Source organism: Microcaecilia unicolor, chromosome 2, assembly GCF_901765095.1.
Source record: "Microcaecilia unicolor chromosome 2, aMicUni1.1, whole genome shotgun sequence".
Taxonomy (NCBI): domain Eukaryota; kingdom Metazoa; phylum Chordata; class Amphibia; order Gymnophiona; family Siphonopidae; genus Microcaecilia; species Microcaecilia unicolor.
The window spans coordinates 50531667-50551116 of record NC_044032.1 but is presented as its reverse complement, the minus strand read 5'-3'; the positions used below and the strand labels follow the sequence as shown (position 1 = coordinate 50551116).

The following is a 19450-nucleotide window of genomic DNA, read 5'->3' as shown; positions in this document are numbered from 1 at the left end:
TCCACCTCATATGCAGCCAAGACTTCTCCCTTCCTGACCCCTCCACCCCTTTACTGGATCTCTCCCTTCTTCCCCATGCAGCTTCTCCCCCACCCACCATGCCTCATCATTCCATCTTCCCTCCTCCCTGTGCAGCATCTTTCCTTCCATCTTCTTCCCTCCCCCCCCCCCCCCCCCCCCGTGCAGCTGCTGTCCCCGTCTTCCCTCCCCCATTCCAACATCTTTTCCCCATCATACCTTGCCCCGTTGCGTGCCACAACTTTCACCCCCATCTTCCCTCACCCTCGCAGGCCCGCCCAGCAGCGATTCCGATCGCAGGCAGCTCCTTCGACTCGCACACGCTGCCTGCCGGCTGCCGCTCAAATCTCCTTGCAGCTACTAGCAGCGCTAACCCGGAAGCTCAGAGGAGAGGCTTCCTGTTAGCGCTGCTAGTAGCTGCAAGGAGATTTGAGTGGCAGCAGCCCAGCCGGCAGGCAGCGTGTGCGAGCCGAAGGAGCTGCCTGCGATCGAAATCGCTGCTGGGCGGGCCGGTGAGGGTGAGGGAAGATGGGGATGAAAGTTGCGGCACGCCACGGGGGAATGGTATCGCTGTGCTGCTGGGCGGGCCTGACCCCAAATTGGGTGGGCCCAGGCCCACACGTGGCTACGCCCCTGGTCCTCCTTCTCTTCCCCCCCCTTCCATCCAGCATCTGCCCTCCTTCTCTTCCCCCCTTCCATCCAGTGTCTGCCCTCCTTCTCTCCCCACCTTCCATCCAGCGTCTGGCACGTCTATTTTCCCACTCCCCCCACACACCCATGCCTGTCGATACTGCTTTTCTCGAAGAGCAGCCACAGCGGCAAAACAAGCTGCAGTCATGCGGGACAAGACTTTTCATACACGTGGCTGCTGGCTGTGCCCTGGAACGGGAAGTAATGTTCAAGGGGGCAGAACTGTCAGCCGTGTGTATGAAGAGTCTGGCGCTGCATGGCTGCAGCTTGTTTTGCCGCTGTGGCTGCTCATCTAGAGAAGCGGCACAGATGGGTGTGTGGGGGGGGGGGGGATCAGGGTCAGAGAGGAGGCAAATGCTGGATTGGGGGGAGCAGTAGTGGTTTGTGTGGTGGCAGGAAGGAGGTTGGGATTTGCTGTGGCACCCTTGAGAGTTTGCTATGGTGCACAAGGGTGCCGCGGCACACAGTTTGGGAACTGCTGGGTCAGAGCAAAGATTCTTAGGAAACCCTGCTGACCACCTCTGAGAGCCTTTCTTCAAACGTAATCCTCTACATTTTATCCCATAATAAAGCTGTGGGTCACTATAAGACATTCCCCATAAGTTCCAGTTAGGTGTGACTGCATTAACAACAGTGTTGACTCCTCAAATCTAAAATCACAAGCACCACCTGATTCTTATCCAAGCTGTGACAGAAGGGATCTCCTAGGTTAACAAAAACTGACTCCTTGCCTGATCCAGACTGAAAACCAGCCTGTTCAGTATCTAATCTGTAATGTGTAAACCATCTATCTGGAAGCGCCCACTATTACAATATGTAAACTGCCTTTGTTGTACCACAGAAAGGCAGTATACCAAATGCATGCATGCCTGACCCTTACATGACCTTCTCCATAAGGTTAGCAGTGATTTTTTTTTTTAAGTTTCAGCAAGCAGAGTGGCACTGGGTCTAGCATACAATAAGTAGAATGTGGGTCACTCAGTACCGCCATCAGCTGAATAAGAATACCGACTGAAAGCCCTCTATCAGAATTCCTGAGAGCCTCTTTATTGTGCTCTTTTTTGCGAATTGTTTCACACCAATTGATTGAAATGTGCTCTTTTGCTAACAGAAGTAGCCTGCCAAACACTCGAAATACAGAGCATTTTTAAACAAATCCACCTTAGGTTTTCCACTGCCCATTCATTCACACAGGACCTCAAATAACATCCTGCATTTGCTCTGTGGCTGATTAAATCAGGGCAGAGAAGAAACCTTTCTTGTCTCTGTTGAGACATAACGCATTTCTGTTGGCGGCTTTCCTCCAAGCTTCTCAATCAGCAATGGTACACTCTTACATATACATATAGTAGATGACGGCAGAAAAAGACCTGCACGATCCATCCAGTCTGCCCAACAAGATAAACTCATATGTGCTACTTTTTGTGTATACCTTACCTTGACTTGTACCTGTCCTTTTCAGGGCACAGACAGTATAAGTCTGCCCAGCACTATCCCCGCCTCGCAACCACCGGTTCTGGCTCATGGCTTTCCAGTGTTCTAACTATTTTATTGTTTCAGATATCTCAAATACTTAGAAAACCATCCATACTTAGGTTGAAAAGACTTATGATAGCACCTAAGACGAACCATTGTATCCAGACATTATAAAAGGGATAATGCCAGTAATTTATCGTCTCCTCTGTCATCTCCTTTAGAGTGATGCAATAATATTTGGTTGTTACAGCTGTCTGTTAGTACTGCATAGCTACAGATCTGTGATTCTCATCTCTAGTCCTTAAAATCCTGAAAATCAGACCTGCTAGATGAGATAAGGTACAGAACTGAACTGTTGCTTTTGGAGGATTGTTTGCAGTTCTATGGCACTTCTGCTGATCTTATTCTCCTAAAACATTATAGAGAGATTAGCTAACAAAATACTTTAGATTTTGTTTTCTGCATTTATATGAATTTAAAATACACATGCACACATACCCACACCAGTAGCATAGCCAGACAGCCAATTTTGGGTGGGCCTGAGCACAATGTGGGTGGGCACAAAATTTTCTCTCTCCCCCCCCCCCCCCCCCAGCCAAGCATCTGTTCCCTCTTTCTACCCTCCTCACCCTCATAGCCTATTTCCCTATACCTTTTACCTCCCACCACCAGCATCTTCCTGTCCCATCTCTCTCCCCTCCCCCATTGCCCAACATTTTCCCTTTCTCTTCCCTACCATCCATTGTCTATCTTCTCTCCCTGGATCCATCTTCCCTCTTTCTCCCCTCCCCTGCTTGTGCATCTCTCCTTTCCTCTCCTCTTCTCCACCTTCTTCATGTCCAACTTTTCTCCCTCTCCCTGCCTTGAGCCCCTGGTTTAACATCTCTCCCCCCCCCCCCCCCCACCATCTCTCCATCCTTCCTTTCCCTCACCTCAATGCCATGTTCAACATTTCCCCTCTCATCTCTCCCTCCCTTCCACTTTCATGTCCAACACGTTTTTTTCTCTCATGCCCTTTCCCTCCCTCTCCCCATCCCACCCATATCCAACCATTCTCCCTCTCTTTTCCCTTGCAGCATCTCTCCGTCCCTCCCCCTACCTGTCTCACTTCCCTCATCCCAACTGTGCTCCTGTCTCTCCCTGACCCACCCACCACCAGCACACACAAAACAAACCTACCACCCGCCAGCATGCTGCAGGTTTTTTTCCCCTCCCTTTCCCCAGCCACCACTCACTGACATGCTGGTTGCAGGCCTTCTTTCCCTCGGGCCCTCCCTCCCTTTCGGGCAGCGCCGCAGTCTACCTGTACAGGAAAGCTGCACGGCTCCGGGTCCGTCCTGCCGCTATGCTGCTGCCCTCCGCTCCGTTGTCATCATCTTTCTGGCACAGAGTTGTTACTCGTTCTTCTGCTGCTTATCTGCAGCTGATCCGCGCGCTGCTAGGGCTGTATGCTGCTGCGACTGCTTCCTCTGCGCTGGTCCCGCCTTCTTGAAGAGGCGGAAGGCAGGGCCAGCGCAGAGGAGGCAGTCGCAGCAGCATACAGCCCTGGCAGCGCGCGGATCTGCTGCAGATAAGCAGCAGAAGAACGAGTAACAACTCTGTGCCAGAAAGATGATGACAATGGAGCGGAGGGCAGCAGTGTAGCGGCAGGACGACCCGGTGCTGTGCAGCTTTCCTGTACAGGTAGACTGCGGTGCTGCCCGAAGGGGAGGAAGGGCCCGAGGGAAAGAAGGCCTGCAGCGTGCCCTGTTGCTGGGTGGGCCTGAGGCCAAAGTGGGCGGGCCCCGGCCCACCCAGGCCACCCGTGGCTACGCCCCTGACCCACACATCAACTCCTCCGTATCCAGATTGGTGAAGGAACACAACTGAACAAAATAACCAATAACTAGTCTTTGCAGAGCAATGTTGAACAGTTTTTATTTCTTAAAGGTCCAGTACCTGCCATTAATGGAGCCCTTCAGAAAGTAGGACTCTCACTTAAAGACATGGACTTGGTAGAGGTAAGGAACAGTAAACTCCTCTGCACTCCACCTCCCCCCTTCTCCCCACCCCCCATCAGAAAAGTTTCAAGGTGAAAGCCACCTATTCTCCTTTTAATAGTAAGTACAGTCCCATTGGCATGAGCTACCTAGTGCCAGAATGAATTGAAGATAATAAAATAAACTGTATTCATCGTTCAAAATACTTGTGATGGCATCAAAATCATGCATATTTTGTGGGTCTGAAATGTGAATTCAGAGATCACTGGAGGAGACGTCAAGGCTTTCTTATACTGCCCTATGTACAAGAATTCTGTAGTTCCTTTAGGGATTTCTTGCCAGAGAAAAATAACCTCCCCCCCCACCCCACTTTCTATCCCTGTCCTTCAGTGATTTGTTTTTAAGAGTGGTGGAGCAGCTGCAGTAGCACATGCTAAATGTATTTCTTTTTTGATGTGTTCAACATGCTGCAGCCTTTTCATTCTTGCTGTACTTCATAGGCGCCCCATAAAAGAGGCTTGGAGGCTAAGCCTCCCCAACCCTAAACCCAATCTCAAATTTAAAATGGCAATGCACAGGCCAATTCAGGTGCTGGCATTTTTCCCTCTCCCCTTCATTCTCCCTCCCCGCATCCCATGCCTTGATCGCTATTGGTAGTAATACCGACAGCGATTAAAACAGGCAGCTTTGGGGCTAGGGCTAGGGCTTTTCAGCTTGGAGAAGAGACGGCTGAGGGGAGATATGATAGAAGTGTATAAAATAATGAGTGGAATGGATCGGGTGGATGTGAAGCGACTGTTCACGCTATCCAAAAATACTAGGACTAGAGGGCATGAGTTGAAGCTACAGTGTGGTAAATTTAAAACGAATCGGAGAAAATTTTTCTTCACCCAACGTGTAATTAGACTCTGGAATTCGTTGCCGGAGAACGTGGTACGGGCGGTTAGCTTGACGGAGTTTATGTTTAAATCATCTTTATTGAAGGCAATAAAACACTTTGACAGTACTTCAGAAAATGATGACATACATATGCATGTAAGCTTCTGCAACAATTCTGGCTCCCAACATTTGATTTTATCCCCCCCTCCCAACTTCACTACCCTACCCCAACAATAACTCCTGAATCCGTAGTGAACTTTGTAGTATTTGTGTCTATACATTCATTTTGCAAAATGAGACCTGAAAGCCACCCTGATTCATTATACAACAAAGAAGCCCTTCATTAATAGCAAAATCAGTCATTAAATGATCCCTACCCCCCCCCCCCCTCCCAACCCTCCCCCCTTTCTAATGTAAGCGCCCCAATTCCTAAGCAAGTGAATTAACAAACAGTCCCCAATATATATCCCTAATTGATGAGGGCTCAAGTTATGCAACACCTAGTTCAGTCATCTCCCCTTTCAGAAATTCAGTATAAAGCTTCTTCCTCCCGGGGGAAGAGTCAGCCACAAAGGTTCCCACTGCTTCCAGAATTGCTCCCCAGGTTCACTGTCCCACGTTTTGACCTGACATCGGTCCAATCTCATTTGTGTGATCATCTGGGATCTCCAATAGGCCAGGGAGGGTTCCTTCTCCGAAATCCAAAATTTTAGGATGGTGGCCAGCCCAAAATAAACGGCCTTCTGTATGTACCCCTTAAAACCTGCCGGCGGCGAAGAGGAATAGCTATATTTATGAAATATGATAAGGGGATCCCTCAACAGAGTGCACCCCCATTGACCCTCCACCGCTTGTAGCATCCCCTCCCAAAACCGTTGAACCCACTGGCAGCGCCAAAACATATGACCCAAATTCGCAATAGCTGTTCCACACTTTGGGCATGTACCGTCACACCGGGCGACAAACTTAGCAGCCCTCCTCGGGGCTATATACGTTCTAAGTAAAATTTTGTACAGTCGTTCCCGTTGTGGGATCGAAAGTCTCATTGTATACAATTGTTTTACTAAGGATTGGCATAACTCTACTGTCACTTCACATTCCAGGTCCTCTGTCCAACCACGGGCCAAGCGCGCATAGTCTATTTCTGGTGCTGTATCCCTCAACTGTTGAAGATGAAATTTAAGTGGCACTGACAACTGTGCTCCCAGGGTGTACATTTCCGCCAAAACCTCCTGCACATCCTCCGTGAGATCAGTCCAACAGAGGGAGGCGACATAATGCTGTAGTTGAAGATGCGCGAACTGATGACCCGCGCCCGTTCCTATTAATTCCGCTAACTCCGGGAGGGGCCGCACCCTCCCTTCCTCTGTGAGCACCTGAGACAAGTAAATTACCCCCTTCCCCGCCCACCGCGTGAAAACACTTCTACCATGACCTGGCGGAAAATCTGGGTTATCGCAGAGGGGCAGGAGAGGAGTCACCCGTGCCGTGAACTGGTGCCTCCTACAAATCCATCTCCAGGTAGCCCGAAGGGCCGATAACATGGGATGAAGCCGGAGCGCCCGCCGTGGCATCCCCCGTCCCCCATGCAAAAGACAGCTAAAATGCCACCCCGGGAACCACGATACCTCTACGGGGGTCAGGGAAAACTCAGATGTGCCTCTAAACCAATCGTTTATATGCCTCATCCCGCAGGCCACGGAGAGGAGCTTTATGCTAGTTAGTCCCATCCCGCCGCCCTCCCGAGGCGTGACAAGTGTCGACATCGGGAGGCGAGGTCGTTTCCCCTGCCAGAGAAACTGTTGTAAAAGCTTGTTTAGGCATTTCTCCTCCTTGCCTTGGAGGAATATCGGCAATTGTTGAAATAGGTATAACCATTTAGGTGCTAGCAACATATTGACCAGGGCTATCCTCCCCCATAGAGACAAGGGCAGCGCCTGCCAGAGTGACAGTTTCTGTTTTGTCAGCTGCACCAGAGGTTTAACGTTACATGAGTATAACGCTCTTAAATCTCTGGGAATAAGAACCCCCAGGTATTTCAATTCTCCCTCCCATCTCAAGGGAAAGTCCCCCCTCCATTTATGTTGTAATGTCTGATCTAAAGCCATGGCGCAGGATTTTTGAATATTTAATGAGAAGCCGGAAAGTCTCCCGTATTCCTTAAGTAAAGACAGGGCACTCTCCAGCGAGCTTGACGGAGTTTAAAAAGGGGTTAGATAGATTCCTAAAGGACAAGTCCATAGACCGCTATTAAATGGACTTGGAAAAATTCCGCATTTTTAGGTATAACTTGTCTGGAATGTTTTTACGTTTAGGGAGCGTGCCAGGTGCCCTTGACCTGGATTGGCCACTGTCGGTGACAGGATGCTGGGCTAGATGGACCTTTGGTCTTTCCCAGTATGGCACTACTTATGTACTTATGGGGCCTTCCCTCTGATGTCTCTCCCCGTTACTGCGCAGGCAGGGTGTGTCAGAGGGAAGGCCCCAAAGCAGCCTGTTTTAATCGCTGTCAGTATTGTTATCTGCAGCAATTGAGGCATGGACCGCAGAGAGGGGAGAATGAAGGGGGAACAGACAGTTGAAACTGTGGGGGGGGGGGGGGGGGGGGGTGAGATGTGCTGGTTGTGACCGCCCATCTCATTGAACTGCACAGGCCAGGTTACAGTGTTGACATAGCCTGCCTGGACCAGTGTCACTTTCCTGCTGCTGCTTTTCCCTGTAGACATGGTAGACTGCCAAATGAGGATTTTTTTACCCAATTTTGGGTCATAACCACTGCACCCAGAAGAAAGGGAGGAAGAATAGGATAGAACTCAAAAATAACATGTCTTGACTTGAAGGGGTGGTAGATGTGCACAACAGCCTCCCAGTGGAAGTGGTAGAGGCAGAAAAAGTAACAGGATTCAAGACTGAGATGAGCATAAAGGGCATTTTTGAAGGAGAATCAGTTTGATCAATGATGGTATTGCTGTCAAATAATGTTTCATTATTCTTAATTATGTATATCAACATGGCTCAACATCTGCACATCATCTCATTTGGCTTCTCTGCAAACGACAGATTGAATGATTCTGATGTGCATTTTTTTTTTTTTTTTGCTTAAGGTGAATGAAGCTTTTGCTCCCCAGTACCTGTCAGTTGAAAAGGCTTTGGGTCTAGATCCCGAAAAGACCAATGTCAATGGAGGAGCCATTGCCCTCGGTCATCCCCTGGGAGCATCTGGATCAAGAATCACTGCTCATCTTGTGCATGAACTTAGGTGTGTGTCAGCATTTCCATAGGCCCAGCTTTACATAAGATTTTACTGTGAACAAGTTGTATCTCTTTGTCTGTCCATCTAGAACTATGAATCTTTAAATTAGGGGAAAAAGTAATAATGTGTTGCAGCTTTAGTCAGAAACTAAGAAATGAACTTATACATCATAACACGGCTACCACACTCCTCCATTTCTTTAAAAAAGTATAATCAGAATTTAAGATTACAGTGCAATAACCTTAAATAAAAGAGAATCTTCACACTCATGGATGTCCTGAAAACTTGGTGGGTTTGTCCCCGAGGACCAGGTTGACAGTCCCTGCTGTAGGCCACTCTTCCACTTCAAGCAGGCCCCTAAGCAGCTGTTTTGAATGAAGGGTGTAAGAAAATCTAGTTGTTTATGAAAGGAGTTTTACATAACGTAAGAATAGCCATACTGGGTCAGACCAATGGTCCATGTAGCCCAGTATCCTGCTTCCAGCAGTGCCCAAGTTATGAGGATGATATTACTGTTCCAATTCAGTCAGACGTTTCCATAGAATTATCTACCATGCAGTACAGTAGAAAGTTGGGTTTCGGCCCATAAGTTAGTTTAATACGGAAAAGGCAAAGTTGCGGTTGATTAGAGGCTTCAGGGAGCCTGTGGAATCTCAGAATTAATAAACGAAAGTATGTTTTTCCCCCTCTGTAAGGATTTTAGGAGAGAGAGAGGAAAAAAAAAAGGTTTCAAGCCTCATAAACACACCTGTTATCTTCCCCTCCCCCACAAACCGAAACCTACTTCCATATGGCCCATAGACAACGTTTTACACGTCCCAACTGCTAGCTAAAAGAATTGTTTAATGGACATTTAAAATGCCTGGGAGGAGGAAGCGGGAGTCAACTTGCTGATTTGTACCTGAAAGCTCTGGCTGGCTTCTGTTACGTTCGTAACATCTCCTCATGTCAGCCAGCCTCCAGTGTCCCCTTCCCTCTCACTGTTCCGCCCTCTGAAGTCATTACGTTTTGACGCGAGGGTGGGGCAGTGAGGGGGAATGGAACACTGAAGGCTGGCTGACATCAGATGTTACGAACCCAGGCATACAGACAGCGATGGAACGTTATATAGGATTGTATTTCCTGAGTTCTTCAATTTCTTTTTCTTTTTTTTTATTTTAACCCGTATCGAATCACGAGGTATTGCGAGCTATAACAATAAAATGTTATGTTGTGTCGTCTGCAGATTTAATCTCCTTACTTGTTACGATTTCCAGATCATTTATAAATATGTTACATAGCACCGGTTTCAGTACAGATCCCTGCAGCACTCCACATTGAGAAATATGGCCAGCAGTCTATTTCCATCCCAGTTAAGGTGGAGTCCATCCTTTCAGAATAGGTTCCCGCTTTCCCAAAATGTTGCCCAGTTCCTAACAAATCTAAATCCCACATCCCTGCACCTTCGTCTCAACGATGCTTTGAGACTTCAAAGCTATACTTGTTTCTTGGGTCCTGTGCATTGAACGGGAGCATTACTGAAAATGCTACCTTGGAGAATCTGGATTTTAACTTTCTACCCAAGAGCCTAAATTTGGCTTCCAGAACCTTCCTCCCACATTTTCCTATGTCACTGGTACCCATACATACCAAGGCAGCTGGCTCCTCCAACATTCTAAAATCCAATGTGGGTGATGCGTAAGGTCTGCCACTTTTGCACCAGGCAGGCAGGCAAGTAACCAGGTGATCCTCGCATCCACCCAGCTATCTACGTGCCTAATGATCGAATCACTAACTGCAACAGTTGTCCTAACCTGATGCGAGAGGATATTGCATCCCCTGGTGAGCAGGTCCTGGCTACAGGAATCCTTCCTACTTCACCAGGGTAATACTGTCCTTTTTGGAGACTTCCGTATTCCAAGGCAGCAAATGGGCTGCCAGACTGGAGGTGGGACTTCTCTATAAAGTCCCTGTAGGTCTCCTCTATATACCTTTGTCTTCCTCAGCTCCTCTAAGTCTGCTACTCTAGCCTCAAGAGAATGGACTTGTTTCTCTGAAAGCTAGGAGCTCTTTGTATCTAGCACACATATGTAACCTCTCACCAACTGGGAGATAATCATAGATAATAATATGATCAACTTAATTTATCTTAAATACTTAACAAGTAACCAAGCTTTCAGCTTTTTTTTTCTAAATTTTAGGTAATCAGCCTCGCATCTAATGAATAGGGGTAGTGGTTTCCACATTGACAGAATAGCATAAGTAAAAAGCTTTTTAAAATAAAATAATCCTATAGAAGAGGGCAAAGGTAGCTCAAACTTATTTGTGTACTAGTAAAAGAGGCCCGTTTCTGAGCAAATGAAACTGGCGCTAGCAAGGTTTTTGTCGCCAACACCCCCCCCCCTCCCTGGCCAACCCCTTCGTTGTTCTGGCATTGCTCCGCCCCCAACGTCATTACGTTTGACGTGAGGGCGGGTCCAAGAGCGATTTCCCACCCCCTGCCTCCCTCCCTGCCAATCCCTTTGTTGTTCTGCCATAGCTCCGCCCTCGAGGGCGGGGCCCGGGGGGATTTTGGTGGCTTCACCACCACGAACCTTCGAACCTTTTTGAAGGAAGTCAGGGCTTGGCTTCATTGACGTCAGTGTCCTCAGAACGTTGAGGGTGAGTTATTATAGTAGATGTTTGTCAGGTAGAAATCTGACACGGTTGAACTTTTAATAAATTTGACAAATAATGAGGACGTTCTCCATATAAAGGTTTAAAAGCAGAACATAAAACTTTAAAATCAACCCTCACTGTGATTGGCAACCAATGGAGTTTTCTCAACAAGGGAGAAACTCTTATCATAGTAACCCAGTAGATTACAGCAGATAAAGACCTGTACAGTCATCCAGTCTGTCCAACAAGATAAACTCATATGTGCTACTTTATGTGTATACCTGACCTTGATTTATCCTTGCCATTTTCGTGGCATAGACCGTAGAAGTCTGCCCAGTACTTGCCCCGCCTCCAAACCACTGGTGCTGCCACCCAATCTCTGCTAAGCTTCTGAGGATCATTCTTAGTTTTTTGTAAGGCAGTCTTCATTGTATTTGTAATAACTGCAGATGAGACAATAATGACTGTGAAATATTCAAATAGAAAAAAACTTACAGTATTCCAACCTGGAACAAATAATTCTAATACTAGCTTCTGCAAGTTATCCAAAGATAAAAATGAATGGATCTGTCGTGGAAAATGTATTTGAGTAAAAATGGAGGATTCAAAATGTGAGTGGCCATCTAGAGCAGTGTAGCCCTATACCCACACTGTGAATTCGGTAAGGGGACTTCCTTCATTCTTCAAACAGAAGTATTCAATCATGTCGGTTACTGTGGTTGGGCACAGATGTACTGTAGCATAAGCGCCTTGTGCAATATCTTAAACCATTTCAAACTAACATTGAAATCACTTTTGCACTTCAAGAATGCACGGGAGGGGCGGGTTTGCAGAACTTGTACAGAGTGGCAGTGTAGCTCTAACCGCCATACTGGGCCATTTTGATCTTTATCTGCTATCATCTACTTTATTGTTATGCTACCATGTAAAGATAGTGTTTGAAAACAGCTAATTTGGGTTTGTTTTGAGAGAAGGTTTGAATATTTTTATATTTTTTTCAGGTTGGAAGTGTAGATCAGTGAAACATACTTCTACTTTAACACATTTTTAGCTAGGGGAATGTGAAAAAATATACAAGAATGTGAAGACCACAAAGCACTGATTAGGCTTGTATTTGGAGTGTAGGAAGTGAGGCGTTGGATCTCTACGAGGCAAAAACACTGCCTTTATGGTAGAAGTCTATTTGTTGGAGAAAGGGCTCAACATTGCTGCATTATGGTGAAAAGCCTGCGTGCCTGTTTCTCTTGAACACATGTATAATATGTTGATATTATTGTACTTTCCAGAAATTGCAGCTATCTTTCGTCTTTAGAATCTGAAAAGCACTGAAGACAACAGTATTACAGTTCATTTATATCTTGCCGTTTCCCATTAATATAGTTCACAGCAGATTATTCCACAGACATATCTTCCTTAATTCTTACATAGTAATATGTTTATTTAGAACAAACCTCTTACTCTGTTCATAACTATCTTTTGCAATATAATGTAAGCCACATTGAGCCTGCAAATAGGTGGGAAAATGTGGGGTACAAATTTAGCAAATCCTATATAATAAAAAGCACCTCCAACATTCTGAAGCTGACTCTGTGGCTCTGTGGCAGTGTAGGGTTTGTAAGTCTGTAGTTCAGCTTTTCATTGGCTCTCACTGTCCCCGCCCTCACGTTGAGGAAACGGAATGCTGCATAGTTGCCAAGCAAACAAACGTGACGTCACAGGAACGAAGAACCAATCAGACAGAACGGAACTTGGAGGAGGGAAGTGGAGTGGATTGAATCTCTAACAAACAATCATATACAGGGAGGTACGAACATCAGTGGAGGCAAGTGCACAGAACGGAAGGGAAGACAAACATTTAATCACTTTGTCACTCAAACACACACACACACACTCAATCACTCTGTGTATCTCTCTCTTACACTGTCTGTAAAACACACTGTCACTCTCAGTCTCTCACATGGGCAACTGTATGTTGCATTCTCACGAGTAAGGAGCTCTTCTGATGTGATTGTTAAACTGATTGAAGGGCCTGAACATGGAAAACTTTTACCACATTGTAACACAATTTACACAAAAAATATTGTATATAAAGAAATCTTACACATGTAAACAACAATTATATTCAGAATACAACCGTGGAAACATTAATGGCAGGAACTCATTAAATTGCTAGCGCCCATTTCATTGCGTTAAGAAACGGGCCTTTTTTACTAGTAAATAAATAAATTACAATAAGTTTCTAGAGCGCAATAGTCTAGGAATTTACATAGTAATAATACAAAGAATACCTTAACCTTAAAAACAATGTAACATACTACTAATAATAAGGAAAAACAAAAGGCAACCATGATTCAGATTATTTCTTTGTCGCATAGATTTGAAACAATGTCTTCAGAACTTTCTTAAAGATGGTATAGTTGGTAATGTTTCTAAGATTGGTAGAAATTTCCAAACTTTTGCAGCTTGAACAGCAAACAAACAAACAAACAAAGCTTCTTAAAGGTGATACCTTTGGAACTTGGAAGATCAAATAAAGACAAGTTCCGAAAATTATATAGATGGTTCATTATTGTATAACATACAAGATTAATCACATGTGGAGGAACGGGGATGACCATCTTTAAGGGTGCCCATCTGTAAGGACGTCCTCGCGAAGGAGCGTGGAAACCCATATTATCGAAATAAGATGGGCGTCCATTTTTCATTTTGATAATACGGTCAGGGAAGCCCAAATCTCAACATTTAGGTCGACTTTAGAGATGGTCGACCTAAATGTCGAGATGGTCGTCCCCGGCTTTCACCCATAATGGAAACTAAGGATGCCCATCTAAAAAACGACCAAATCCAAGGCATTTGGTCATGGGAGGAGCCAGCATTCGTAGTGCACTGGTCCCCTTGACATGTCAGGACACCAACCGGGCACCCTAGGGGGCACTGCAGTGGACTTCACAAATTGCTCCCAGGTGCATAGCTCCCTTACCTTGGGTGCTGAGCCCCCCAAACTCCCCGCAAAACCCACTCCCCACAACTGTACACCACTATCATAGCCCTAAGGGGTGAAGGGGGGCACCTACATGTGGGTACAGTGGGTTTTGGAGGGTTCACATTTACCAGCACAAGTGTAACATGTGTGGGGGGGGTGGGCTTGGGTCCGCCTGGCTGAAGTGCACTGCACCCACTAAAACTATTCAAGGACCTGCATACTGCTGTCATGGAGCTGGGTATGACATTTTAGGCTGGCCAAAAAAAGTTTTTTAATTTTTTTTAAAGGGTGGGAGGGGGTTAGTGACCACTGGGGGAGTAAGGGGAGGTCAGTTCAGGCACCAAGTAAAGTTGGCCAAATGCTCGTCAGGGACGCCCTTCTTTTTTCCATTATCGGCCGAGGATGCCCATCTCTTAATCACGCCCCAGCCCCGCCTTCGCTACGGTGCCTGCACGCCCCCGTGAACTTTGGTTGTCCCTGTGCCGGGAAGCAGTTGAGGACGCCCAAAATCGACTTTTGATTATGCCGATTTGAGCGACCCTGAGAGGACACCCATCTCCTGATTTGTTTCTGAAGATGGGCGCCCTTCTCTTTCGAAAATAAGCCTGATTGTCATGTTTCATGTGATGGCTATGTAGATTAAATCTCATGTTTAGCTTCTGGCTTGTTTAATATAGCACCCTTATTCACAAGGTTTACTTTGAATGACATATATACCACATTTGAAGATGAGCATGTGAAGGATCTCCTTATACTGAATATTTTTCCCATGTTAATGACTATGGGATCCTGTGAAATGTGTTGGCACAGTTTGCAGCTAGATATATTGTAGGGATGTGTGCCATTCTCTTCTTTTGAGCTTCAGTCGGGAGTTTGCTTTTCACTAATTTGTGTTTTAAATTGAGTGGCTGTTGGAAGGCCAGCACTGGTGGGGCTGGGAATCTCTTAGTTCATCCTCCTGGAATAGTGGCTGTAGATCTTTTATGATTCTTCTAATTTTTTTAGTTGTGCATTGTGTGTCACTACAAGGGAGATTCTTTCTGTGGCTTTATTTTCCTTGTACTGCAGTAGGTTTTCCCTGGGTATTTTAAAGGAAGACACAATATTCTTGGAGATTTATTTTGGGGTTGTAGGCCTTTTTGTTTGAAGGATTCAGTCAGGATTTGGAGGTGTTTATCTCTGTCTCTTGGGTCAGAGCAGATACAATGGTATCTTGTGGCATGTATAATGGACTTTTTTGTATGTGAAGGGTGGAAGCTGGAGTTGTGGAGGTAACTGCATCTATCTGTTGGTTTCCTGTGTACAGATGTTTGTATATAGCCATTGCTGTTGGAAACTGGTGTGTAAAAAAAATTGACTTTCTGGGGAGTAGTCAATTTTGAATTTGATTGTAGGATGGTATTTATTGAGAGACTCTTCTCAGCCCATTATAAACCATAAAATTCTACTGCTTTGTCACCCTCTTTTCAGCCATCCAGCTCTCCCTGTTTCTCACCTAACCCACCCTACTGTAACCAGTGGAAGAATTTATTTATTTAGTACCTGGGAGCTGAGGGAGGATCTGAGACACATGTGCAGTACACTGCTGTCTTGTCACTATTTGTACTTGCACGAGTAACCTGGGGGGCAATTTTATGGAGACCTGTTACATGTGTAAAACCCTTCATAAATTTATTCCCAATATATCCCTGCAGAAGGGTGTCTTGGGGGCAGGGGGAGGAGGGGATTGTATGTTTAAGTCGTAATTTGCATGCAGCTGTTTTCAATTTCAAATGCTTGGGATAGTTAAAGGACATTGTAAAGGCTATCTTGTCTTTTGTTTGCAGGCGACGTGGTGGCAAATATGCCATAGGATCTGCTTGCATTGGTGGTGGCCAAGGTATTGCACTCATCATTGAAAATATGGCATGAGGACTAGAAGGAAGACCATGCCAAAACTGATCAACAAGCAGTCAAATTCCAGGGATCACCCCACTCATCAGCCTCCAGCACACATATACATCCAATAGCAAGCGAAATGCATTTTTCTTCTGGGGGGAAGTCAATGTGCATCAGCCAGTGGTGGGATGGAATGCTCATCCAAAAGCCTTAGTGTGTGTGACTTTCTACTGAAAAGAAATGTGAAAATGGTATTTTTAATTCAACCTGAAAACCTCTATAAACGTGTTCCCCCTCTCCCCAGGCAATAAAATGTATGTGGAAATGATCTTCAGTAATAGGATTCACATTTGAATTTCTTTTTTTTTTTTTGTATAAATAACTGGTAATAGACGTCTTTGGTGATTCCAGACACACAGCAAAGTTAGCATTGCTGCAAAACATCCCAGACCACAGAATAGGCCATAAAATCCCAATAAAACTTGTGTTTTGTGGTGGTTAAATATTTCAAAAACATACTTGGCCTAGTATAATGTTCTCCCCTCTTTAGATAAAGAGATTTAGTGCTAACTCCATATGTTGTTTTTGTTTATTCATTTAAAGATCTCCCCTTGCAGTTATGAACTGGGAGAAACTGATTAAAGCATTGTCACAAATGACCTCACAGTGAATATGATCTCATTGGTTAATGCAGTTTTGACATTGTGTGTTTGTGAGAATGTTTGTGTCAACTTATTTTGGGAACCTCAGATGCAGTGATTCCGAGGCCATTTGTGACTTTTAACATTGCTGCTTCTGGTGTAGGCTACACAGATACTGCAGGAACCAATCTGATCCCACCTTGAGACCCTGCTGTAATTGTGGCTGCTTCCAGTGGGGTAGGAGAGTTGATGGGGAATTTGAGAGGAAAAGCTTAGTCATTTTAGAAATCATGTCTTGAGTAGTAGAATGATTATTTAATGCTGGCTAAGTATGATTTATCATGTATTTTTGAAATGCTGCACCAGACACAGAGCAGTTTTGAATTGTTGCCTTAAAATAGTTTAATACTGTTAAACGTGTGCTTGTATATTATATTTCCAATCTTATGGGCAAACACAATTTATGAGAAAACATCCCTATATAGTCAGCTCAATCACAATAATGCTTTCTCAAGGAACAGCTTCACCTCTGACCTCAGCAGTGCGGCTCGCCAATATGTGCCTTTCTTAATTGACAAGACTTACGCCCCACATAGTCATCGGTCATTGTGGTGATTATTTATTGTCTCTATCTACTAGTATATTTTCTTTATATAGCAAACTTTATCCAATTTAAATTCTTCTTTTGATTTTTAGAGAAATATATACTCATCTTTTAGATGTAAAATTTTGCCCAGGGAATGTCTTCCGACATAGCTGTTTGTATATAGCGAAAGACAGGCTATCTGAGGGAAATTCCCTAAAATCAATGGGCATCAGGAAGCCTCCATTCTTTGGTCTTTAAGCCAAATTATGACCGATGACAATGTGGGGGCGTAAGTCTTGTCAAGAAAGATACGTATTGGCGAGCCGCACTGCTGAGGTCAGAGGTGAAGCTGTTCCTTGAGAAAGCATTATTATAATTGAGCTGACCATATTATGATATACAGTACTGTCTACTGTGTACACCTCAGGGCACCTTGTCTGGCTCTTCCAACAGTGTGGTATACAGTACAGATTAGATTACCTGTCCTGTTATGTGCACATGCATGGGTGGTGAACATTTTTTTAGCCTGGATTATTTTGTTACAGATTGGAAATTTAGAATGTTAGTGCTATTGAAGTATCTTATTAAAAGTACTCTTAAAAAGTGCTGTTACCTCTTTTCATTGTCTTAAATTGTCTGTTTGTTTGCTGTCGTTTGTATTAGCATTGATAAAGGAATTAGGAACTGTTGCTTATTGAACCAGTAAGGGTTGGAAGTGCATGATGATGCAGTGACAGAGGAAGGTTTCAGGGCTTATTCTACAAGGACACAACTGGGTAGGAATTGGAGTGTTGTGTAATTTTAAAGGGAGGTGTGTTCTGTGGCCTTTTACCAAGGACCTGCCCTTGTAATGACAGGGAGGATGAGTAAAGCTGGGACCAGATTAGCAGAACCTGTAACTTAAATGTGGAGAAAGATAAGATGGGTGAAAAAGCACATGTAAAAATTATCTGAAAATTGCCTTAATTTACAATCCAGTGGTATAACAAGAGAGACGGGGGCTTTTTATACTTCCAGAAGTAATGTGTAGTAGACACCCCCTGACTAGTGACAGACAGGCATGTCCATCTTTCAGTACTTCACACTACAGGCAGATCAGGTTAGGATCAGATGATGATCAAAGCAATAGTTAGAAAAAGGGGTAGGAGTGGTCATTGGTTGATCCTGCCCTCCAGTGCTATACCTACTATTACTGCAAAGAAGTTAGCAGTTTGTTTTGTAGATAAAAATAAACTTCTTGCCCATGTATTTCAGAAATAGTGAGTCTCTGTGCTATTAGTCAAAATGCTGTGAAGGTTGACTGTTCTTGTGGTGATTTCTTTAAATAAAAGGACAGTCCTATACAAAGTAGAACATCTGGAAACTCTATCTCAAACTCTGAGCTGCACCTGTAGGTGTGGTTAACTTGCTGACATTTTGAACTACCAGCAAGTGGAACACATTTGCTCTTCTGCCCAAAGAGATCTGGGGATGGTGAGGGAGATGGTGGAAAGTCCATAAAAATTACCAGATAGACTTGAGAGTGTCATTATTGGAACTGAGCTGTGAAAAACCTGATCTATGTGGGGGATCAGCCTGCTGTTTCTGATCTGAACTGGCTACTGTCAGAGGCAGGATACTGGATTTAATGGAACGTGGTCTAACTCAGCATGAATTTTGTTTTTTATATTCATAATGTTAGTCCAGGAGGAGGGCCAGCATCTCAACCACTTACTTTTTGTGTATGAATGGGAAATTGAGCATTCCTTCTTCATGAGCTGGGAGGGAGATGTCCGGGTGCCTGGAGGCTTATTTTTGGGACTGGGATGTGAGATGACTTTTCTGTGCTAGCCATCCCTTTCACTTTGGTCCTCTTTGCATAAAGAACAGTAAGATGCATATAGGGTCAGTGTTTAAGTGACTGTACTTATTTAAAAAGCTGTTATAATGATGGCCTAGTTTTCATTGCATTAAATAAGGTTTACCACCTGGTTATGCTCACTAACCAGCTGCTTTTAAGTTAGTGCAAAGACTACTTAGTCCCTGTCAGATATACTTTGAATGGCCACAAGGTGGTACATTTTAAACATATTTAGAAACTGACTACATACAAAGTTTCATCTGTTCTGAATTGTTGGGTTAATTAAAGAGATTACATCAAGACTTTAAAAACAGTTTTCTCTGAGAACAATTAGGCCATAGAATTCTCATATGTGGGTGACGTTCACAGTGCCTGGTGCAGAAATGTTGCCTAACGTACAATTCTTTTAAGAGCTTGAAGCAGCTGTCCCACCAGGCATGCACAGATGCCTTCCTGCCCTACTCAGGAGTGCAGGACCAGCAGTCTATCTTCATCCATGGAGAAAAGAGGTTGTATTTCTGTAGTTCTCTCTTTGGCATGTTTGTTTCTTCTGAGGTGCCTTCCCTGGTGGGTTTTCCCCGCCTATCTTT

General features: G+C 44.8%; 1 protein-coding gene across 1 annotated transcript in view; it reads left to right on the top strand.

Moving 5' to 3' along the window:
• LOC115462877 (3-ketoacyl-CoA thiolase, mitochondrial-like) overlaps positions 1 to 17627 on the top strand; it is a 97110-nt gene extending 79483 nt beyond the window's left edge. Inside the window, exons 8-10 of the mRNA XM_030192937.1 lie at positions 4114 to 4184; positions 8147 to 8301; positions 15742 to 17627. Coding sequence (XP_030048797.1) covers positions 4114 to 4184; positions 8147 to 8301; positions 15742 to 15826 — 311 coding nt within the window. The 3' untranslated portion in view covers positions 15827 to 17627. The remainder of the gene's footprint in view (positions 1 to 4113; positions 4185 to 8146; positions 8302 to 15741) is intronic.
• The last annotated feature ends 1823 nt before the right edge of the window (positions 17628 to 19450 follow it).